At 37.5% G+C, this 22990-nt stretch overlaps 1 protein-coding gene across 1 annotated transcript in view; it reads left to right on the forward strand.

Annotated features, from left to right (window-relative positions):
* ACADL (acyl-CoA dehydrogenase long chain) overlaps positions 1–18398 on the forward strand; it is a 39566-nt gene extending 21168 nt beyond the window's left edge. Inside the window, exons 7-11 of the mRNA XM_043910166.1 lie at positions 155–256; positions 954–1067; positions 9523–9650; positions 11792–11878; positions 17146–18398. Of these exons, the coding sequence (XP_043766101.1) occupies positions 155–256; positions 954–1067; positions 9523–9650; positions 11792–11878; positions 17146–17239 (525 nt within the window). The 3' untranslated portion in view covers positions 17240–18398. The remainder of the gene's footprint in view (positions 1–154; positions 257–953; positions 1068–9522; positions 9651–11791; positions 11879–17145) is intronic.
* The last annotated feature ends 4592 nt before the right edge of the window (positions 18399–22990 follow it).

The following is a 22990-nucleotide window of genomic DNA, read 5'->3' on the forward strand; positions in this document are numbered from 1 at the left end:
AATCCCAGGTTTACCACTTACTAATTGTGATCATTAACAACTTCATATTGTCTGCCAATTTGTTTTGTTTTCTGAATGGCAATACTAATCACCTCATCAGGTTCTTGGGAGATTTAAATGAGGTAATTCTGTACTCAATCGTGTGATCCCTTAGGATACTGCAGAATTTTTCTTTGAAGATGTACGGTTGCCAGCAGGTGCCCTACTTGGAGAAGAGAATAAAGGCTTCTATTACCTCATGCAAGAGCTTCCACAGGTCAGAAGTATTAAAAGAATCCACCTTTTGATTAGATGATGCACTGGAGTAGAATAATACAGGACTATATAAATCCATGCATACAAAACTTGTGATGTAGCCAGTCACTTGACTATAACTTGAAGTTGTAAAATATACATATATTTTATATATTATATATATTATTTATTTTATATATATTATATATATATACATACAAAAATCAGATATATGACTGGATGTATGAATAAGTGAACTCAAGGATATCTAACTAAAACTTATAAGTGAGTCAGGAAAATAAGATTTTCAGCCCTATGATTCCTTCTTGGAATGAGTTTAGTGTCTTACCTGCAAGTCAAGAATTTTTAGCTCTTTGTAAGGAAATAACCAAAATATTTGCCAAGTTCTTTTTTTTAAAGTAATACTCGAACAGCTTTGGAATTTCTTTTCTCATAGGTAAGTAAAGAGAAGAGGGAAATGAATTACTTATATATCTGTATAAAGACAGTCATACATAAAGATAAAAGATTTTTTTAAGAGACTTATTATAGATGATCAAAATAGTCTTAAAAAGTCTCAGTGGGAGTCTTTCTTATGAAGAGTTAAATAAATTAATCTTTAGGAGTTTTATAAAGATTATTTATGTGATTTATTGTCATTGAAATCATATGAAAATCACTTGTGTAATTAGAGTAATTATCTAATTTGGGGGTTATAGGAAAGGCTGATAATTTCCGAGATAGCAGTTTCAGCCTGTGAATTCATGTTTGAGGAAACCAGGGACTACGTTAAACAAAGAAAAGCTTTTGGGAAGACAGTTGCAGATTTACAGGTAAGCTTTTCACTGGCATTACATAGTTTCATTTTCCCTGGCAGCTTGGCTGGTAAAGAATCCGCCTGCAATGCAGAAGACCCTGGTTCAATTTCTGGGTCGGGAAGATCTGCTGGAGAAGGGATAGGCTACCCACTCCAGTGTTCTTGGGCTTCCCTGGTGGCTTACCTGGTAAAGAATCCACCTGCAATGTGGCAAACCTGGGTTGCATCCCTGGGTTGGGAAGATCCCCTGGAGAGGGGAAAGGCTACCCACTCCAGTATTTTGGCCTAGAGAATCCCATGGGCTGTATAGTCCATGGGGTCGCAAAGAGTCAGACATGACTGAGTGACTTTCACTTTCACATAGTCTCACTTTGCTCATCTGAAATGGGTCTCAGCTAAACATGAATGTGGAGTAATTTTCACATAGGTGATGTCAACTGAAAAATATGCACAACTTAAAAGTTGAGAATTCTGTTTTACCTGATGGACAAAGCTGCAGATGTGAGCCCCAAAGACAGCCTCTTAGACAGCTCTGAGGGACTGATCCAAACAGGTGAGGGAGGAACCAGATAGGTAAGAGTTTTGCAACAAAAACCAGATAGTTGGAACATCCAAGTTCAGTTCAGTTCAATTGCTCAGTAGTGCCCGACTCTTTGTGGCCCCATGAACCGCAGCACGCCAGACCTCCCTGTCCATCACCAACACCCAGAGTCCACCCAAACCCATGTCCATCGAGTCGGTGATGCCATCCAGCCATCTCATCCTCTGTCGTCCCCTTCTCCTCCTGCCCTCAATCTTTCCCAGCCTCAGGGTCTTACCAAATGAGTCAGCTCTTTGCATCAGGTGGCCAAAGTATTGGAGTTTCAGCTTCAACATCAGTCCTTCCAATGAACACCCAGGACTTATCTCCTTTAGGATGGACTGGTTGGATCTCCTTGCAGTCCAAGGGACTCTCAAGAGTCTTCTCCAACACCACAGTTCAAAAGCATCAATTTTTGGTGCTCAGCTTTCTTTATAGTCCAACTCTCACATCCATACATGACTGCTGGAAAACCATAGGCCTGACTAGACGGACCTTTGTTGGCAAACTAATGTCTCTGCTTTTTAATATGCTGTCTAGGTTGGTCATAACTTTTCTTCCAAGAGGCAAGCGTCTTTTAATTTCATGGCTGCAATCACCATCTGCAGTGATTTGGGAGCCCGAAAAAAATAAAGTCAGCCACTGTTTCCACTGTTTCCCCATCTATTTGCCATGAAGCGATGGGACCAGATGCCATGATCTTAGTTTTCTGAATGTTGAGCTTTAAGCAAACTTTTTCACTCTCCTCTTTCACTTTCATCAAGAGGCTTTTTGGTTCTTCTTCACTTTCTGCCGTAAGGGTGGTGTCATCTGCATGTCTGAGGTTATTGATATTTCTCCCGGCAATCTTGATTCCAGCTTGTGCTTCTTCCAGCCCAGCATTTCTCATGATGTACTCTGCATATACGTTAAATTAGTAGGGTGACAGTATACAGCCTTGATGTACTCTTTTCCCAATTTGGAACTAGTCTGTTCCTTCCTGTCCTGCATACAGATTCCTCAGGAGACAGGTCAGGTGGTCTGGTATTCTCTTTAAGAATTTTCTACAGTTTGTTGTCATCCACACAGTCAAAGGCTTTGGCATGGTCCGTAAAGCAAAAGTAGATGTTTTTCCATCTGGGCTGGAAAAGTAGACCTTTTCCAGCCCTGTGGCCACTGCTGAGTTTTCCAAATTTGCTGGCATTTTGAGTGCAGCACTTTCATAGCATCATCTTTCGCTATTTGAAACAGCTCAGCTAGAATTCCATCACTTCCACTAGTTTTGTTTGTAATGATGCTTCCTAAGGCCCACTTGACTTCACATACCAGGATGTCTGCCTCTAGGTGAGTGATCACACCATTGTGATTATCTGGGTCATGATGATCTTTTTTGTATAGTTCTGCTGTGTATTCTTGCCACCTCTTCTTAATTTGTTCTGCTTCTGTTAGGTCTGTACCATTTCTGTCCTTTATTTTGCCCATCTTTGCAGGAAATGTTCCCTTGCTATTTCTAATCTTCTTAAAGAGATCTCTAGTCTTTCCCATTCTATTGTTTTCCTCTATTTCTTTGCATTGGTCACTGAGGAAGGCTTTCTTATCTCTCCTTGCTATTCTTTGGAACTCTGCATTCAAATGGGTATATCTTTCCTTTTCTCCTTTGCCTTTTGCTTCTCTTCTTTTCACAGCTATTTGTAAGGCCTTCTCTAATATTCTTGAAGAGATCTCTAGTCTTTCCCATTCTATTGATTGCAAAAGCTCTCTTCAGAAGACCCATGTCTTTCTACATCAATAGGGAAATAAGACATGTGAGTGAATAGGGATGGAAGTAGGAAGGTTTGAAATCCTCTCTTCGGAGTGAGAGACGGAACACTACGGCCACTTAGAGTAAGCTTTCTGGCAGTATTGAGGACCCACATGAGGTTAGTGCTCATGCATTTATAGCAGAATCTTCTGCTTTTTTGTGTATTAGCTTTACTGCAAGGGTTTTGCTTCTTCCTGGCTTTTGCCAAGAAGTTTAAGGTATTTTCAGAATAACTCATAATATGGTGGCCATAATCACTAAAATGTCCATCAGATTTTAAACCCTCTAATTTCTTCTTAAGTGAAGAAACAACTTATAAATAATGCAGTCATCAAAAATCCTGCAGTTGGAAGTCTAATTGCAAAGTTCTAAGTGCAGTGTCTTGCCTGAAACGCGTTGTGAAGAGAAAAGGAAAGATGAAATACTTTGGTAAGTTTTCAGCACAGCGTTATATGAAGTTAAATTCGGGTGTGATTTAAATCCTAGTACAACTCCTTAAGTCTTTGTGGTCTAGGCAAGTTGTATTATCTCTCTCAGAAGTACTTTCTTCTTGGTAAGATGTGAGTAATATGAGTAGGTACCTCATAGAGTTGTTATGAAGATAATACCAATAAAGGGCTTAGAATATTTCCTGGCAAAGCAAGCTTTCATTAAAGTTAGCTACTCCAGTTGACCTATGAACGGCACAGGTTTGAATGGCACAGGTCCATTTACACGTGGATGTTTTTCAATAAATACATTGGAAAAATTTCTGAAGATTTTAAGACAACTTAAATAGTGCAGACGAACTGTGTAGCTGAGAAATATGAAAAAAATGAGAAAATGTATATCATGAATGCATAAAATGTGTAGATACTTGTCTATTTTATCATTTACTACCAGAAAGTATATATACATTTATTATAAAAAGTTAAATTTATCAAAATTTATGCACACAGACGCAGGATGCCATTGATTACGCTCGGCTACCATAAAGTAATCACACTGCTGTTTCTTTTTTGTCAATGCACCAGTCATTTTACCTGTAAATTTCTTTTTCACGTAATCTTTTCATTTTGAAAAACATTGATACACACTATTTGTCTCACTGAGCAAATATATATTGATTGCCTTCTGAAGGTTGTATGCTCAAATGTAACTTGATAGACATGACTCTGGAAATACTATAAGGTCCTAGCAACACAAAGAGAGTGATACTACTTGTTATCACTCTGACTTTCCCAGATGTATCCAAAGTGGAATTAGTATCATTTACTATTCAAAGCCAACCACTACCACTTTCACATCAAAATTGTTTATATATGTATATCTGTGGCTGATTCATGTTGAGGTTTGACAGAAAACAACAAAATTCTGTAAAGCGATTATCCTTCAATTAAAAAATAATTTAAAAAATACTCTTGCCTTTAGCCCTATTCTGGGTACTATAAAAAGTGAATCAAATAGGCATATTTTCCATTCCCTTGGAAATCTACACTTGCTGTGTTTATGAATTTCATATTGCTGCTGCTGCTGCTGCTAAGTCACTTCAGTCGTGTCCGACTCTGTGCGACCCCATAGACGGCAGCCCACCAGGCTCCCCTGTCCCTGGGATTCTCTAGGCAAGAACACTGGAGTGGGTTGCCATTTCCTGCTCCGTAATTTCATGTTAAATTACAACAAAAATGACAGTAGTATTACCCAGATTGCCTGTAGACTTCAGAATGTTAAATATTATTTGACATTTAACCATGAAAAATATAGAAAATTGGTATAATATTTTCCAATGGGAGAAAAAGATTCTTCTAAAATATTTACTTATTTAATAACATATACATGCATATGTGTAGATATGTATGTATGTATTTTGATAGCAAAAAGATAATAGTCATTTTCAAAGCAAGTGCCATTTTAGAGGTTAAAGCATTTGCCTCCAATGCAGGAGACCCGGGTTAGATCACTGGGTTGGGAAGATCCCCTGGAGAAGGAAATGGTAACCCACTCCAGTATTCTTGCCTGGAGAATCCCATGGATGGAGGAGCCTGGTAGGCTACAGTCCACGGGGTCGCAAAGAGTCGGACACGACTGAGTGATTTCCCTTTCTTTCTTTCAAAGGTAGTTTACTAAAACTTCACTAGGTGGCGGTACGATTCTGCTTCTACAGGTATCTACAGCTCTGGTAAGAGCAGTATTGTTTTCCAAGTAGATGTGTGGTTCTGAGATTTCTGAGATGTTTCTTCTGATCTTCTTGTTTTATATAAATAAGTACCTTTGAATAATATTTTCATACTCAATCTAGATATGTATTCAGAGAAGAATGAATAATATATGCATGCTGAGTTGCTTCAGTTGTGTCTGTTTGTAACTCCATGGACTGTAGCCCACCAGGCTCCTCTGTCCATGGGATTCTCCAGGCAAGAATACAGGAGTGGGTTGCCATGCCCTTCTCTAGGGAGTTGTCCCTGCCCAGGGATCAAAGCCGTGTCTCTTATGTCTTCTGCATTGGCAGGCGGGTTCTTTACCATTATGGTTCCAATATTAAATTGAAATAGTAGACCTTTAAATATTGTATTATATGTGGCCAAATGTCATTTTTATGACCATATAATAATTCAGTTTCCTGATACCTGTTATCCTAGAATTTTGAACATTTTGGGCCTTTCTGACCACTTGGGCACATTTGACAAGATTTATTTTCTTTTTAGACTGGAGATCTACCATACTTAAGTTGCAGTAGTTCCAGGATTTTCATTTTATCTCATCCATACTCTCCAAAGTTGCTGTCCAGTCTTATGATTTTCCATGGAATGGACAATACAATAGTAAAATTCAGATATTAAATAATGATAATGTGTGTCATTGATTGATGTTCTCTGTATGCCAGGCACTGTGCTAAATGATTGTCTCTCCTTTTTTCATAGCAACTGCATATAATAAATGTTATATTTATCCTTATTTTACAGAAAAGGATATTGGAGCATGGAGCAATTTAGTTATATGCTCAAGATTTCATAAGTATTCTAGCTCTGAACCTACACTCTAGGTTTAGGTTCCAGAGCTAGTTTTACTGCCTCTAGCGAAACCCATTCACTAGTTTTATTACCCAGAAAGCCAAAGTAGATAGACTCTTTTTCTTTTCCCACCTCTTTCACCCATGGACAGTGAAGTGAAAATTCAGTGTTCTTTGCTGCTGCTAAGTCACTTCAGTCGTGTCCGACTCTGTGCGACCCCATAGATGGCAGCCCACCAGGCTCTCCCGTCCCTGGGATTCTCCAGGCAAGAACACTGGAGTGAATTGCCATTTCCTTCTCCAATGCATGAAAGTGAAAAGTGAAAGTGAAGTCGCTCTGTCGTGTCCGACTCTTCGCGACCCCATGGACTGCAGCCTACCAGGCTCCTCCATCCATGGGATTTTCCAGGCAAGAGTACTGGAGTGGGGTGCCATGGCCTTCTCCCGTTCTTTTCTAACACAAGCTTTAGTTATTTCCTGTGTGGTATATGCTCTTCTAAGAGGACAAAGTATTAGAGAAAAAAAATAGGAGAGGTAAAAAATAACACTTCTTCCTTACATTTCTCCAAAAAGGGACTATTTAGTTCTTTGACCTTGAGTGTGGATTGTGTGCATGCGTGCCAAGTCACTTAAGTCGTGTCTGACTCTTGGCGACCCCATGGACTGTAGCCTGCCAGTTTCCTCTGTCCATGGGATACTCCAGGCAAGAGTACTGGAGTGGGTTGCCATGCCTTCCTCCCGGGGATCTTCCCGACCCAGGAATCAAACTTACGTCTCTTAAGTCTCCTGCACTAGCAGAAGGGTTCTTTACCACTGGTGTTACCTGGGAAGCCCAAGTGTAGGGTTAATTAACTGTGAAATCAGGTAGTAAACCTAAATTGTTATAGTTTATCCTTGAGTCACGCTGTTTAAATGAAATGCTGGGCTCAGTAACTTCTCCAGGGTGTGTTCCAATTCGATAATTCTGTGTTTTTAAGAATTGTATTATTCAGAACTCAGAAAGAGATGCTATCTGATCCACTTTGCAACTTTAGGGGAAAATGCTAGCTGCAGTAGTATCTATGAGTGACTAGTAATGAGTATTAAAAAGTACTGCTGTGAGCATGCCGATCATTCACCAAAGGCACCTTGCTAATAACACGTGGTACAATTATTAGCTACCATAATTTCTGAAAGCATGATGCATTGTCTGCAGTGAAGAGCAAAGACCAAGTCTGTTTGGTAACACTCAGCTCAATGCCAAGAATATGTAAATATTTACTCTTTATCGCCGAAGAGTAAATGTGCTGTCGCAGGCATTAATTCCTTCAAACCTGTGGACCTGAATGCACTGAAGCAAGGATTTTCTAAATGAGCCCATCCTGCTCTGAAATTTAACTTTAGCTTCTAGAAGCTCTTAGCATTTCCATCGAAGCAGCTCTCTTACGAGATAATTGGGCTTAGTGATCTTGATTCTGTTGTAAATAGTGCATAAATTCCTAAATCTGGGCTTCCCTGGTGGCTCAGTGGTAAAGAATCCGCCTGCCAGTGCAGAAGACACGGGTTCAATCCCTGATCCAGGAAGATCCCACATGCCTCGAAGCATCTAAGCCCTTGCACCACAGCTACTGAGCTAGTGCCCTAGAACCTGCAAGCTGCGACTATTGAGTCCATGTGCCCCAACTAAGAAGCCTCCTTGCCAATAGCCCGTGCTCTGCAACAGTGAAGCCACTGCAACAAGAAGCTTGTGCACTACAACTAGAGAAAAGCCCAAGCAGCAACAAAGACCAGCACAGCCAAAAATAAATACATAAATAAACAACCAGCTTTTAAAAATTCTTAAATGTGCCATCACATGCTGTGGAGGGGGTGTGCAAAAGTATATTGAGACTTGTCAGCTTCTTCCTTATTTTCCAAATGAAGTGTCATAGGTAGTGTCGTTGATCTACACCAAGACTAAGCTAAAAATTCCATTTCAGGGGTTTTCATGGAATATACTCATCTGTTTTCAATGTGTAGAAGGGTATTGCTCCACTATTTTGTTTCCTATTCCCCTTTTAGATTTTTCTGTGAGTAAATTCGGATGTGTGGGGTGGGAGTGGGAAACTTTGTGCTGACTAAAAGGTAGACATTTGGCTTTGTTAAATATAAATGAATAGGAAGGGAGATTGAAAAAGTAAGGGAAAGTCTGAGAAAGGAAGAAAGTTTTGGTGTAACCTGTCACTTTTTGAATTAGAGGCCAACAAAAGTCCATGTAGTCAAAGCTATGGTTTTTCCATTAATTATGTACGGAAACCATCACCAACTCGATGGACATGAGTTTGAGCAAACTCCAGGAGTAGTAAAGGACAGGGAAGCCTGGCGTGCTGCAGTCCATGGGGTCTCAAAGAGTCGGATACAACTGAGTGACTGAACAACAAGTATAAATGTATTTTTTAAATATACAGTTTTTAAACTTTATTTATTTATTTGTTAAAATTTTTTGGCTGTGCTGTGTCTGTGTTTCTGCATGGGCTTTTCTCTAGTTGTGGTAAGCAGGGGCTGGGACACATGGGCTTAGTTGTCCCAAGGCATGTGGGATCTCTCTGGGTCAGGGACCGAACCCATGTCTCCTGCGTTGGCAGGTGGATTCTTTACCACTTAGCCACCAGAGAAGCCCTTAATGTCTAATAATATTTTTGATATTGTCCTTCTAGCTTGTTTCTTTATTCCAATACAGAGAAGCAGGAAATGTGCATACTTAATTTAATTAGTAGTTCTTCATGGATTTAGATTCTGGAGGAGAACAGATATTTTCAACAGCTGTACCTAAAGGACTGTACCACACAATGGTACTCACCCTTAGTCATGCTGTTCTTCCAAAAGTTCCCTAAATAGTCTAAATTTTTTAACGTAAAATATGAGATGTTATTTTGTATTTATCGACCTTTGCATCTTGTCTTTTGGTACAAGTTTTCTTAGCAATGAAATATAACATTAGCTGTGTAGTTAACGTGCATCTTTTTTGAAGGGAAAACAACCCCAGTAATTCCACGTCTGTTTTGCTCTAAAGATCTTTTATCATATAATTTTTGATATGCTGTGACTCAAAATATGCTCTTCTCCTTCACTCATCTTTTCCTTTCATTTCCTTTAAACTCAAGACGGTGCAGCATAAGCTGGCAGAATTAAAAACATCCATATGTGTAGCCAGAGCCTTTGTGGACAGCTGTCTCCAGCTGCACAGAGCGAAACGTCTGGACCATGCCACTGCTGCCATGGCGAAATACTGGTATGCATGCTACGGTAATGAAAATGTGGTGTTTGCACAGGCTGTCATGGAATTCTTCCAAAGTGAAACTCAGCCTTGAAGGTCTTAAAGGAAGAATGCTGAGTAAATGAAAACTAGCAGTAAGGACCAGTTTTTAAAAAAATGCTGAACGTTCCCATTAAACCTATTTATAATGTGCTAAAACTTTACCCAAGTTACTTTTTAACTTTTAGTTTACCCTTGAAAAGTAAATATTAAATATGATGACTAATTCGTTATTTCAAGTAGTAGTTCAATCTCAAATTAGCTGAAGAGTGGCGGTAGAGTAAGATAACAAAAGAACAGTAATAGCTGCAATTCTGTCACTACATAACTGCAATTAAATTTAATTATTTCTGGGCCAACATTTTGATATCTGTGAAATGAGTAGATTGCACAAGATTTTTCTGTCTAAGAGGTTTTCTAGACCTCAGAAAAAATTTCTGAAGTTTTGACTGGCCAATCAAAAGTTGTACATGCTCTATGAAGCAAAAGAAAAAAAAAATGTTCTGTAAGACAACTTTCAGGGACTTCCTTGGCCATCCAGTGGCTAAGACTCTGGGTTTCCACTGCAGGGGTCTCAGGTTTGATCCCTGGTTGGGGAAGTAAGATCCTGCATACCTCATGGTATGGCCAAAACCACAAACCAAAACAAACAAAAAAATTTTTTGTTTTCATTAAACATGATTAGCAATGTTATCAAAGATGAGTTAATTGAAAAAAGACCCCCCCCCAGGCCTTTTGTGTATTTTAAGATGCAAGAACATAGTTTAAATCAGATTCTGAAAGTGGGTTTTGTTTCCTCTTTTAAAAACAAAACATTCTCACATCTCATTAGCCCAAAAATAACCTGGAAAAAATTCCTGTTGTTATTCATTAACTTGTGTTCACTTCAGTGAGAAGTAGAATGAGGAAATATGCAGAATAGTGGTTTATGTAATGACTCCAAAATAATAAACTTGCCAGGTTGAAAAGTCATGTGGAATTACTAGGAATTAGCATTTTGGCAGAGGATACTTTACATTTACATTTATAGCAAGTTTTTTAACTAGGGGAAATAGTGTAAAATTTTTAGATATTTTTGGAAAAATACATTTAGATAGCTGGTGGCCTTATTGTTCTTTGAAAACACCAGGTTTATAGACATACTGGTATTTCATATTGGAGAAGAGGAAGCAACTACTTATAATCCAGCAAATATTTCACTAAAATACTTGTCAAAGACAAAAATGTGTAGAATTCCAAATATCACTGCCCCCTGAATCTTGTCTGTTAATCATTATATCGTTACTGTATTTCTCAGGAACATCTTGACCTGTCCTATGGCTTGAGTTAAAAATTATTTTTTATAGGAAAATGGGTCTATGCTTACCTTTGTTTTATATTTCCCACTGTTGAAAGTAAGTTGAAAAGATTTTGAACTAACCAGTTATTTTACGGATTTTAACAGTAGTGAAAATTGTGATTAGATCAGAAAAGAATATATTTTTCAAGCACCTCATATTAATATACATATACTTCAGAAATAATAATTCCCCAATAATCTTTAATAAGTGTCCTAGATGATAGTATGTGCTTTAATAGAGGTCTATCCTCTTAGGTTTTCACTTTTACTTTCAGTTTATTTCTGAAAACCCTAAACCATGTTTTTACAGTTAAAAATTCAGAATTGCAACCTTTGCATAGGAAGTGATATATTTGAAGAAAACAAACACATATTACACAAGGCAAAAGAAAATAGGTGACTATATAATTTTTCTGCTAACATATCACACAGAGAATCTGAATAAATTAGACCAGAGTCAAGTTTTTACTATATTCTTTTTAGGCTTAAAGTAGCCAACACCTAACAAATAGTCTAAATTTTCTACATTTTGTCTCTAGACTTAACGGAAACCCAGCCAGAAATATAGTTGATGAAGAAAGTATTCATTATGTGAAAATACTCTTGAGATCTATTTTACATATAATTTATATCAATCTTCTCTGGTTGACTGATATGCCTATTTTTAATTGTTTGATAAATGTATGCATTTAAACAGCCATTTGTTTTCTGGTTGTAAAGCATCTCATGAAAATTCATTTTAAATATTCCTTTTCTGCTTTTTATTTTGGACATCTAGGACATCTGATTTGCAAAACAGAGTAGCTTATGACTGTTTGCAGCTGCATGGAGGTTGGGGATACATGTGGGAGTATCCCATTGCAAAGTAAGTAGGCCTGTTGTGTTATGCTTTTCTGGGTGGTGTGAAGAAAAAGGAAAACTCCTTTACCTGTCTTTTTTACACTGAGTATAGAGGGAAAGGAGGTGCAAAATCTTTGCATTTTTCAACTGCCTATGGAGTGTGTTCAGGTAGATAGAAACAACTTCATGTTATCAGCTTACCACTAGGATTTAATCATTTTTTTAAAAAGTGAACATATACTTTAGCATACAAGATATTAAATTTAAATAAATATATAATATACTAAAGCTTTATTTGAATCATTATTCAGAAAGATTAGTATCATTTTTATAGTCTAATAGTATTTTACTATAATTGTTTATGTTTATTCAGTTTTTTTTCTAGTTTTTTACTGTGACAAACAATGCTTCAATAAACACTTTCATACGTTTATCTTAGATACATGTGTTTTTTATTATAACAGGACAAAGTCCCAAAAGTAGTACTGCTAGTTCAAAAGTATGCATATTTTACATTTTAATGCATTTCCAGATCATTTCCTCCAGTTTGAAGCAACTCGTACTCACATGAACAAAGACTGAAGATGACTTATCCTCTTAAGTTATGTGCTTGGTTGTTTAAGTTGTGTTCGACTCTTTGCGACCCCATGGACTATATAGCCTGCCAGGCTCTTCTGTCGATGGGATTCTCTAGGCAAGAATACTGGAGTGGGTAGCCATTCCCTTCTCCAGGGGATCTTTCTGACCCAAGGGATTGAATTCAGGTCTCCTGCATTTCAGGCTTATTCTTCACTGTCTGAGTTACCGGGGAAGCCCTTAATTTGCACGGACTATTACTTATTTTGTTTTATTTTATTTTACTGTTGTTAAGGGCACTTAACATGAGATCCACCCTCCTCACGGAATTTTACATGTACCGTACAGTCTTGTTAACTCTAGGCACATGCTATGCAGCAGATCTCTGGAACTTATTCATCTTGCTTGACTGAAACTTTATGCTCATTGGTTAGTAACCTCCCATTTCTCCCTCTCCTTAGCGCCTGGCAGCCACCATTCCTTTTTGAGTCTATGAATCTGACTACCTTAGATACCTCATATAGGTGGGATCATGTTGTATTTGTCTTTCTGTGACTGGCTTATTTCACTTAGCAGAATGTCCTCAAGGTTCATCCAGGTGGTGACATATTGCAGAATTTCCTTCTGCTGACAACTGAATAGTATTCCATTGTATGTTATACCACAGTTTCTTTATCCATTCATCTGTCCATGGACGTACAGGTTGATTCCACATCTTGGCTATTGTGAGTAATACTGCATTGAACAAGTGAGTGCCAGCATCACTTGGAGGTCTTGATTTCAATTCTTTTGTATAAATATCTAGAAGTGGGATTTCTGGGTCATAAGGTAGTTTTATTTAAATTTTTGAAGAACTTCTGTACTGTTTCATAGCAGCTGCTGTCACCATTTTGCATTCTAACAGCTGCTGCTGCTGCTGCTAGGTCGCTTCAGTCGTGTCCGACTCTGTGCGACCGCATAGACGGCAGCCCACCAGGCTCCCTCGTCCCTGGGATTGTCCAGGCAAGAACACTGGAGTGGGTTGCCATTTCCTTCTCCAGTGCATGAAAGTGAAAAGTGAAAGTGAAGTCGCTCAGTCGTGTCCGACTCTTAGCGACCCCATGGACTGCAGCCCACCAGGCTCCTCTGTCCATGGGATTTTCTAGGCAAGAGTACTGGAGTGGGGTGCCATGGCCTTCTCCGCTCTCTGACAGCAGTATGCCAGTATTGCAATTTCTTCATCACCTCAACAACATTTGTCTTTTGGCCTTTTAGCTCATAGACAGATGTGAGATGATATTTCATTGTGGTTGATTTACATTTTCCCTGGTGATTAGTGGTACAGCATTTTTTCATATACCTTTTGGTCATTTGTATGTCTTTGAAAATACCATTTTTTAAAAAATAAAAAAAAATACATTACAGAAAAATTAATCTACATGTGAAGTCAATAAAAAATCTTAAATTTTTTTTATTGTTTATTTAGCTCTAAAAACAAATCAAAAAGTGGTTTTTTTTTCTAAGTAGAATTTGTATTTCCTTCAAATTAAAATAACTACAGCCTTTATATTGTATTACACGTGAATATTCTTGTTACCATTTTGAAGCAGTTCCAGTTTGTCAATAGGCAGCATCCTCTTCTGTGTTTTCTTCCTCCATCTCCATAGGTTCTTCTTACCCTCTTCCTGTAGTCTTTGCCTTAATAATCCCTCCATGGCATTTCTCCTTCTCATTATAGAAAATATATTTTTCCTCTTATTTGGCAATATTTTCAGCTTATATAATTTTCCCAAGGAAGTTTTTGCTATATAGAGAGAAGTCCAATTTAGTTTTGAATCTGAGAATGAGAATGCTGTGAGCTTCTAAAAACTTCTTATAACATTAATCTAAATACAGAATATCTAAAAGGGAAACAGTATTAAACTAGTATCCAAACTTAGTTTCAAATTTATCATTTTGGCAAGCATAACTGAAGACATTTTATTTGCTTATAGTCCTTAATAAGGAAAATAAACATTGTATTCAAGTTATATTAAGAACAGAAGCTCCAGCATAGATGTAATTTACTACCCAGTAACCACTGGGTAGCTCAGAAAGCTTTAATCACAGAGTATATATAATTTATAACTTTCTATAAAAACTCAACAAGTAGAGTATGTTCCTTCCTTTAGAATGTAGGCATGTTATTTCCTTTTCTGTATCAATCCTTGGACTTGGGTTTTGGTATATCCTTTCAGAACTGCTTCAAACAGGCCTTAAACAAAAGCAGATTTCTATTTTTTTTAATCTTTGAATAGTCATGAAGTTGGAAGTAAACTGAGTTATGCTAGCACAAATTAAAGCATTGCTGGGATTTCTCCTGTGTGTTTTTATGTTTTAGTCACAATATTAACTCATCTTATTTATAATATCCACAGTGCTTAAGAAAGTAAAATAATAATGGGTGTTTGTATTTTTCCGCTAACTGTGCAGTTATAACTGCTTCTGGGAATGCAGACAATGTCATGGCTCAGTGATTGTCTAGTTTAGTTCTGTTCCTAAGAAAGGCATTTAGGTGAAGAAGAGTCAGCCATCTGCATGGTCCAGGATTAGAGTATAGCATACGTCTTGGTCTGCTTTCTCAGAGGCTATTCCATCAGATCAGGAGCAAGCAAAAATGGTATTTGAAATTTCTGGTTTCAATTTGAGAGACATACTTCCTTTCAGGAGTAACAATCCCCTTCTTGGCCAGGTTCTTAGTTTGAAGACTGTATGAACTTTTAAACCAGACTGTTTTTTTTCTCTCCAAAGACAAAGGGAAAGAACTTTTCATAAGATGATGAGAGAGTAGTGGATAATATAAAAAAAGCTAATTAGATACTTTAGGCAGTATGTGGATGAAGTATACAGATTTTGATATGATAGAAAAAAAATCATTCTAGTGGTGTTTTTTATACCTTAAGGTTAAACTGTATTATTTGTGTGTTTGTAAACTCTGGGAGTTAGTGATGGACAGGGAGGCCTGGCATGCTGTGGTCTATGGGGTTGCGAAGAGTCAGACGTGACTGAGCCACTGAACTGAACTTATGCCCGTGCATGTTGCTGAGCCTTGGTTTCACAGATCAAGGAGATGCTTTTTTGTTTTATTTATTTTTTTCCTGTTTGTATAAAAATAAGTGGTTTTAAGTGTGAGTTTTCCTTTAGTCTTACTCATTCGGCTTGGGGCTATGAGAACAGATGCTTAAGTTTCAAGACCAGTTTGCTGGGAAGAACAGGGTGAGATAAAGAGCTTCATCCCTGTGTGGTTAAACATTCCTTCTGCTGCCTTCTGTATTTTAGTTGATGACTGAATTTAATTAATAACTTATAAAAGTCCTACTCGTCTCTGTCAATTACCTACTCCATTGGAACTTCTTTAATGTGAAAAAAATGTGCCCAACTCGGTCCAAAAAGATCCAAAAGCATTGAAATTGCTGAAGTAGGCTGAAATGCCAGATAGGTTCTCTAAATGAAAGTTCTGGATTTTGTGGGCAACAATGGAATTTTTCCAAAAGAAAAAATATATTTTGAAAACACAAATGTCTCTAGATTTCAAGTTTCATCAGAAAGTAGGTATTGAGACTCGAAAATTCCTTTGTAATACAGTAAATCAAATCAATAAATACTGAGTGCTCAAGTGAGGTACCATTGCAAGGTACCATGATGAACGTGAACAAGGAAAAGTTCAGAATTGATCATGTTCCTAGAGAGCCAGCACATTTAATTTGTCTCAAATTAAATAAAAAAAAAAAAAACAGTTTAAGGCTTAGAAATAAATGCCTTTGAATTTGCCTACTAGAAAACTGCAAAGCTCAATAAATAATCTTACATTTCTGGACCAATGAAAAATATTGATATAATTAAAAAGATATTGCCAAAGTGGCAAGATACCTACCTTTTCATTCCAGGTTGCCAATGATCTATTATGTGACCATTAAATAGCAACCATTAATTAGTATATGTATTAACTTTTCAGCACCTCAGTTCCTTTACCTGCAAAATTAATAATATTTACCCTCCCTAATTCCAGAGCTGAGAGGGTAAAATGAGATAAGATAAAAACAACTATATAGTGTTATGTTTGCTGTCATCACTACCAAAAGTAAACTCTTTTTTTATAGCAGTGTGCTCAGTCACTTGGTATTTTAAACTCCTACATTACTGGGGTGATTATTAATCATTTCCAAAAGTAAGTTACTTGTTAACTTTGTGAAGTAATAATTTTCTGAAGCATCAATTTATACTGCTGATGGCAGCAGTATTGGTGGGAATCTAAAGGATGTTAGAAAATATGTACTTTTCTCTTTTTTTTAAATAAAACCAGTACATTTCAACTTTTTGGGGGAAACATTAAAGGTAACAAACTATTAAGACATTGCATTCATTTCTAAATTTAAAATAGCACTTTTTTTAGGATTATATGTGCTGAATTTTACAAAATTAAAAGAAACATACTTAGAAATGTTATTTTGAATTTGTACTCTCTTCAAGCAAACTAAAATAAATCTATGCAAATGATCACTATCTGAATAGAATTTTATAATCATACCAATCTTGGATGAATGCCATACTGAAAAAAAGTAATTTATGAAGAACTTTTATTGTTTGAATTTCATTAAATGAACACTTGTAAAGTAATTAATAGTTACCTGGTGAGACAAAATTTATAATTTCTAATATCCTTTGTTTATTCCTTTAATCATCTTCTTATTTATCCAGAGCTTTTGTGGATGCCCGTGTCCAGGCAATCTATGGTGGTACCAATGAAATAATGAAGGAGCTGATTGCAAGAGAGATCATCCATGACCAGTAGACATCTGCCCACATCCCGGAATCCTATTACAGCTAATCTGGTTTTAAATCTACTCGAGATAAAATACAACCCAGAAAGGGAGGGAACACTAAACAAGTTTTTATCTGTTCTCCATATAGAGGAAGATATCAAATGCAAATATAAGATTAACACCGTGGGGGGAGAAATCTTTGAATCCAAAGATCATAAAGTTTTCCAATATAAGGTTTAAACTGTTAATTTTTTGCATAGCTAAATGGCAAAGATTCTCTGATTCTAGAAGCCTTAATGTTTCATTTATCTCTAAAATTCTAAAAGAGTATAAATGCTTCAGTCTTTAAAATTGAGGCAGAAGTAATTTTTTATTATACTATCAAATTTTTTACGGCACATTGATTTTGAAAAAGAAGAATAAATATAATTGACAATGCAAAATAAGTTTAGATATCTTTTATTCCAAGTTCCCCAGAACAGTGTTTCTACCACCCTACCCCTAAACCTGTTTTTAAGTAATGAGACACTTTCTTCAGTCCAAAGCTTATGCCAAGTCCTTGTGAAATCTTGATGTGTGAAGCGCTGCTTAGGTTGAAGCAGGAAGCCTCCTACCTTAGGGCCTTAAAACCACTAGGACTCAGCTAAGCAAATCCCCACAAGAGAATTCCACTTGTTCCTTAAACCACTGACACCTGGGCTTTCAACAGATTTCCATCCCAGTTTAATTGCTAGGAGAGCACACCATTATCCTTAATAGTTTTAAGATATTAGTATATTTTATAGGTACCAAAACAATGACTTTTATTTGGGAGCAGTATAATTTTTTAATTAATTTAACAGATTTATACTTTGTGTTGTCATCTATAAGCCAGGCTGTTAAATTGATGAAAAATATGATTTCAAAAATTGGCAAGATCCATAAATTAATAAACAAGTTGTCATACAGTAAGAAGTAAATAAACAATAATTTCAAATCATGATAAAGGTAATAAAGGAAATGAAGTATTTTAAATAGGAAAATGAGGAAATGACATTTAATTTAATTATTACCAAAAAATAGGCCATTAATTTGTAAACTGCCAGCATCATTTTAGTACTTCTTTTCCTTTGCATGTATTGGTGAGACAAAGAATAAAGTAGTTTTTAAGTGGAAATAAATGGATGTATTCTCGTTCAACCTAGAAAATCTTGATATTTTATTTGGTGTTGTGGGTATTAAACATTGTTTTATGATGCGGTCGTTACAACTGGGTAGAGCAGAGAGAAGAGAGAATATTTTTATACCATTCTGTCCTAGTGTCTTACATAACTTTGATTTGCTCTTGGGTAGAACTTTGTATGATTGACAACTTGAGTTCTTGCTCAGTAAATCTTCTACAAAATGGGTGAATATAAATTCTTATTAGGTATTACTGTATTTGTTGCTTTCACCTCACACCAACTGCCAGGGAACAATAGAGACTTAGATCCAACACCCCACCCCAGCCCCAGCTCCTTTCCCAATCTTAAAGGAAACTAGATTTTAGGAATTACACATCTGTAGGATAACAGTAAAGTAACCTAACAGGAAATGCTTACTATGTAGAGCTGGACAAACCTAGATTTGAATGATGACTCTTACCATTTAGCAGCTATTGGACCTTGGGCAAATTCTGAGTCAGGATTCTTTCAGTTGCAAATGATAAGGAAATCCAATTCAGACTATCCTAAGCAAAAACTTGAGTGTGCTGGCTAAAATGAATTGTAGAGTAGTTCATAAAATCTAAAGAACTGTAGGGAGAAGCACTCCCACTCCAGTACTCTTGTCTGGAAAATCGCATGGATGGTAGGCTGCGGTCCACAGGGTCACTAAGAGTCGGACACGATTGAGCGACTTCACTTTCACTTTTCACTTTCATGCATTGGAGAAGGAAATGGCAACCCACTCCAGTGTTCTTGCCTGGAGAATCCCAGGGATGGGGGAGCCCGATGGGCTGCCGTCTATGGGGTCGCACAGAGTTGGACACTACTGAAGTGACTTAGCAGCAGAAGCAGAAGCAAAGAACTGTAGGCACTTAAGAGCCTGATTCTGGGATTTAGAACTGCCAGCACTTAGACTGTATCCGTTTATCTCTACTTTTCTTTACAAGTTGGCTCAATGGACACTGCAGAGAAATTTCAATACAGGGCCTGTAAAAATAACCTGGGGCTGCCCCTAGCCTACATCGTTCAGCACAATGTCGTCGTAAAGTGAGATTGACACTCATCAGGAACACAGACTGGGAGAAGCCATTCCTTAAGCAGGGAGTCAGTTCAGTTCAGTTCAAAAGGTCCCATGTATGCATTGCTGCATCCCGGGAGTAGGTTCTTGTAATTTGTATTTATCAGAAGGTAAAATGATTGTTAAGGTAGGATATTTCCTAGAATGATCCCTGAAAATCTGTTTTTCTATTTCTTCTAAGCTAGTTGTTTATCTGGCAAATTCAGTCTTCTTTTACACTCCCTCCGAAGAAGCAAATGTTGTATCATGAACTTAAAGCATAAAGCAAAACAGGGGGCTCAGAGTGTGTTCCTTAGCTTTTTATTTAGTTTTCATTTCTTCAATAGCTAATCTTCATATTTTGCTTGTGTGGCTTTGATTGTTGTCCCCCAGGGAAGGAATTTAGCATCTGTATCTCATGCAGTGCTAAGTGCTCAAGAAATGATAAATAATAATAATGCTCAAAAGAACAGACTGGACCGACACAGCAGGAAAGCCACACTGTGTAAATAATGAGAATGAAAAGGCCTGAGTAATTTTGGGGTTTGGCTCAGATTTTTAAAATCATAATTATTGCCCTAAAATTATTTTTGCCCTTTGTTTCTTTGATAGTGTCATTGAAAATGACAGTAAATAAAAGAAGCTGTTTTGATTTGCTATTTTAAAAATCTAACAGCAAATCTTTACTAATCTAGTAATTTTAGTAGTTTATTGCTCACGGTATAAGATTTCTAGGAGGCTGCTTTTTTCATATGTCAGTATTATTTTTGGCACACACAGCATTTATTTATTTGAAGTCATTGGAAAGATTTGACATTGAGGTGGAAGTCAACTGTAGGCCGATCTGTCTTCTGCTTTATAATAAATGTTGAAAAGGAGTTCTTTCAAATATCCTGTTTTGAAATCTCATTATCATGACAGATTTTAAGAAAAATTACATAAAGATTCAAGCATACTCAAAAATAGTGAAAGTAATATAATGAGCCTCTAGCTTCAACAATTGCCAATGTATCGCCCCTAATTTTTTTCAATAATTTTGAAGTAAATCCCAGACGTAATCCTATTTCACACACATATATACTTCAGAATGTGTGTCTAATGGATTAAGTTTTTTTTATATAACCACAAGGCCATGATCATAATTTAAAAACTTTAAAATATAGTTATAGATTAACAGTAAATTTTTCTTAGTTGTATCAAGAATGCCCTTTGTACCTGGTTTGTTCAAATCAGGATCCAAGCAAGGTTCACAGATTGCATTTTTGGTTTTGTCTTCTACATCTCTCACTTTCTTTCTCTTTTATGTTTTGGGGTGGGGGGGCTGTGATTTGCTGTGCAACATGTGGGATCCTGTTTCCCTGACCAGGAATTGACCCTGTGCCCCCTGCAGTGGAAGTTTAGAGTCTTCACCACTGGCCTGCCAGGCAAGTCCCAAATACTAGGCACTAGTCTTTTTCTTTTTTTTTTAACTTTTAAAATTGTATTTATTTTTGGCCACACACAAGTGCCTTGTAGGATTTCCATTCCCTGACCAGGGACTGAAATTGGGCCACGGCAGTGAAAGCCTGGAATCCTAACCATTAGACCACCAGGGAACTCCCTCTTTTATAACAGTCTTCTCTCTTTTTCGTCCTCCCTTTTTACATTTTATTTTTTAATTAATAGACAGCAAATTTGCTTGTTTTGGTATACATACATATGATAAACTGTCTTTTTTTTTGGTACTCTAAGTTTTAGCATATATATAGATTTGTGCAACCACCACCATAATCAGGATACAGAACAGTTCTATTATACCAAAAAAACTACCTCTTTCCCATTATAGTCACGTCATTTCTGCACTTTTAACCCCTGGCATCATGCATGCATGTTCAGTCGCTCAGTCTTGTCGCACTCTTTGCAAACCTCAGACTGTGGCCTGCCAGGCTCCTCTGTCCTCTTGCCATTCTGGAAAAAATACTGGAGTGGGTTGCCATTTCCTCCTCCAGGGGATCTTCCTGACCCAGGAATTGAACCCACGTCTCCTGTGTCTCCTGCATTGGCAGGCAGATTTTTTACCACTGAGCCACAGGAAAGCCCTATAACCCCTGACAACCCCTGATACAAACAGCTTTCTCTTAGCAAAATGCATTTATGTTTCATTCATGTTGTGGGAATTAATAGCTCATTCCTTTTTCAGTGCTATATAGTAGTTCACTGTATGGATATACCACAGCTTATTTATCCATTCATTTTGATTGCTGAGGAATTTTGGGTTCACAGAGGTAAATGTATGTTTAATTTTACAAGAAATTGTAGTTATTTTCCCAGGATTCTTGTGCCACTTTGCCTTCCCACCAGCAATATAGTTCCAACTGTTTTGCATCTTCTCTAGCACTTGGTTTTTTTATTTTAGACATTCTAATACTATGTAGTGATATCTCACTGTGGTTTTAATTTGCATTTCCCTCATGTCTAATGATACTGAACAACTTTTCATGTGATTATTTGCCTTCCATGTATCTTCTTTGGTGAATTGTTCAGATCTTTTATCCATTTTTATTTGGGTTGTTTGTTAATGTCAAGCTTCGAGAGTTCTTTATATGTTCTAATAGAGTACATCCTGAGAAACTCTGGGCTGGAGGAAGCACAAGCTAAAATCAAGATTGCCGGGAGAAATATCGATAATCTCAGATATGCAGATGCTGCTGCTGCTGCTGCTAAGTCGCTTCAGTCGTGTCCGACTCTGTGCGACCCCATAGATGGAAGCCCACCAGGCTCCCCTGTCCCTGGGATTCTCCAGGCAAGAACACTGGAGTGAATTGCCATTTCCTTCTCCAAGCCATGAAAATGAAAAGTGAAAGTGAAGTCGCTCAGTCGTGTCCGACTCTTAGCGACCCCATGGACTGCAGCCTACCAGGCTCCTCCATCCATGGGATTTTCCAGGCAAGAGTACTGCAGTGGGGTGCCATTGCCTTCTCCGGATATGCAGATAACACCACCCTTATGGCAGAAAGTGAAGAAGAACTAAAGAGCCTCTTGATGAAAGTGAAAGAGGAGAGTGAAAACGTTGGCTTAAAGCTCAACATTCAGAAAACTAAGATCATGGCATCTGGTCCCATCACTTCATGGCAAATAGATGGGCAGAAACAGTGGAAACAGTGACTGACTGCTTTTCTGGGCTCCAAAATCACTGCATATGGTGGTTGTAGCCATGAAATTAAAAGACACTTACTCCTTGGAAGGAAAGTTATGACCAACCTAAACAGCATATTAAAAAGCAGAGACATTACTTTGTCAACAAAGGTCCATCTAGTCAAGGCTACGGTTTTTCCAGTGGTCATGTATAGATGTGCGAGTGGGACTATAAAGAAAGCTGAGCGCCAAAGAATTGATGCTTTTGAACTGTGGTGTTGGAGAAGACTCTTGAGAGTCCCTTGGACTGCAAGGAGATCCAACCAGTCCATCCTGGAGATCAGTCCTGGGTGTTCATTGAAAGGACTAATGCTGAAGCTGAAACTCCAGTACCTTGCCACCTCATGTGAAGAGCTGACTCATTT

The sequence above is a fragment of the Cervus elaphus genome, chromosome 8 (genome assembly GCF_910594005.1).
Source record: "Cervus elaphus chromosome 8, mCerEla1.1, whole genome shotgun sequence".
Classification (NCBI taxonomy): Eukaryota; Metazoa; Chordata; class Mammalia; order Artiodactyla; family Cervidae; genus Cervus; species Cervus elaphus.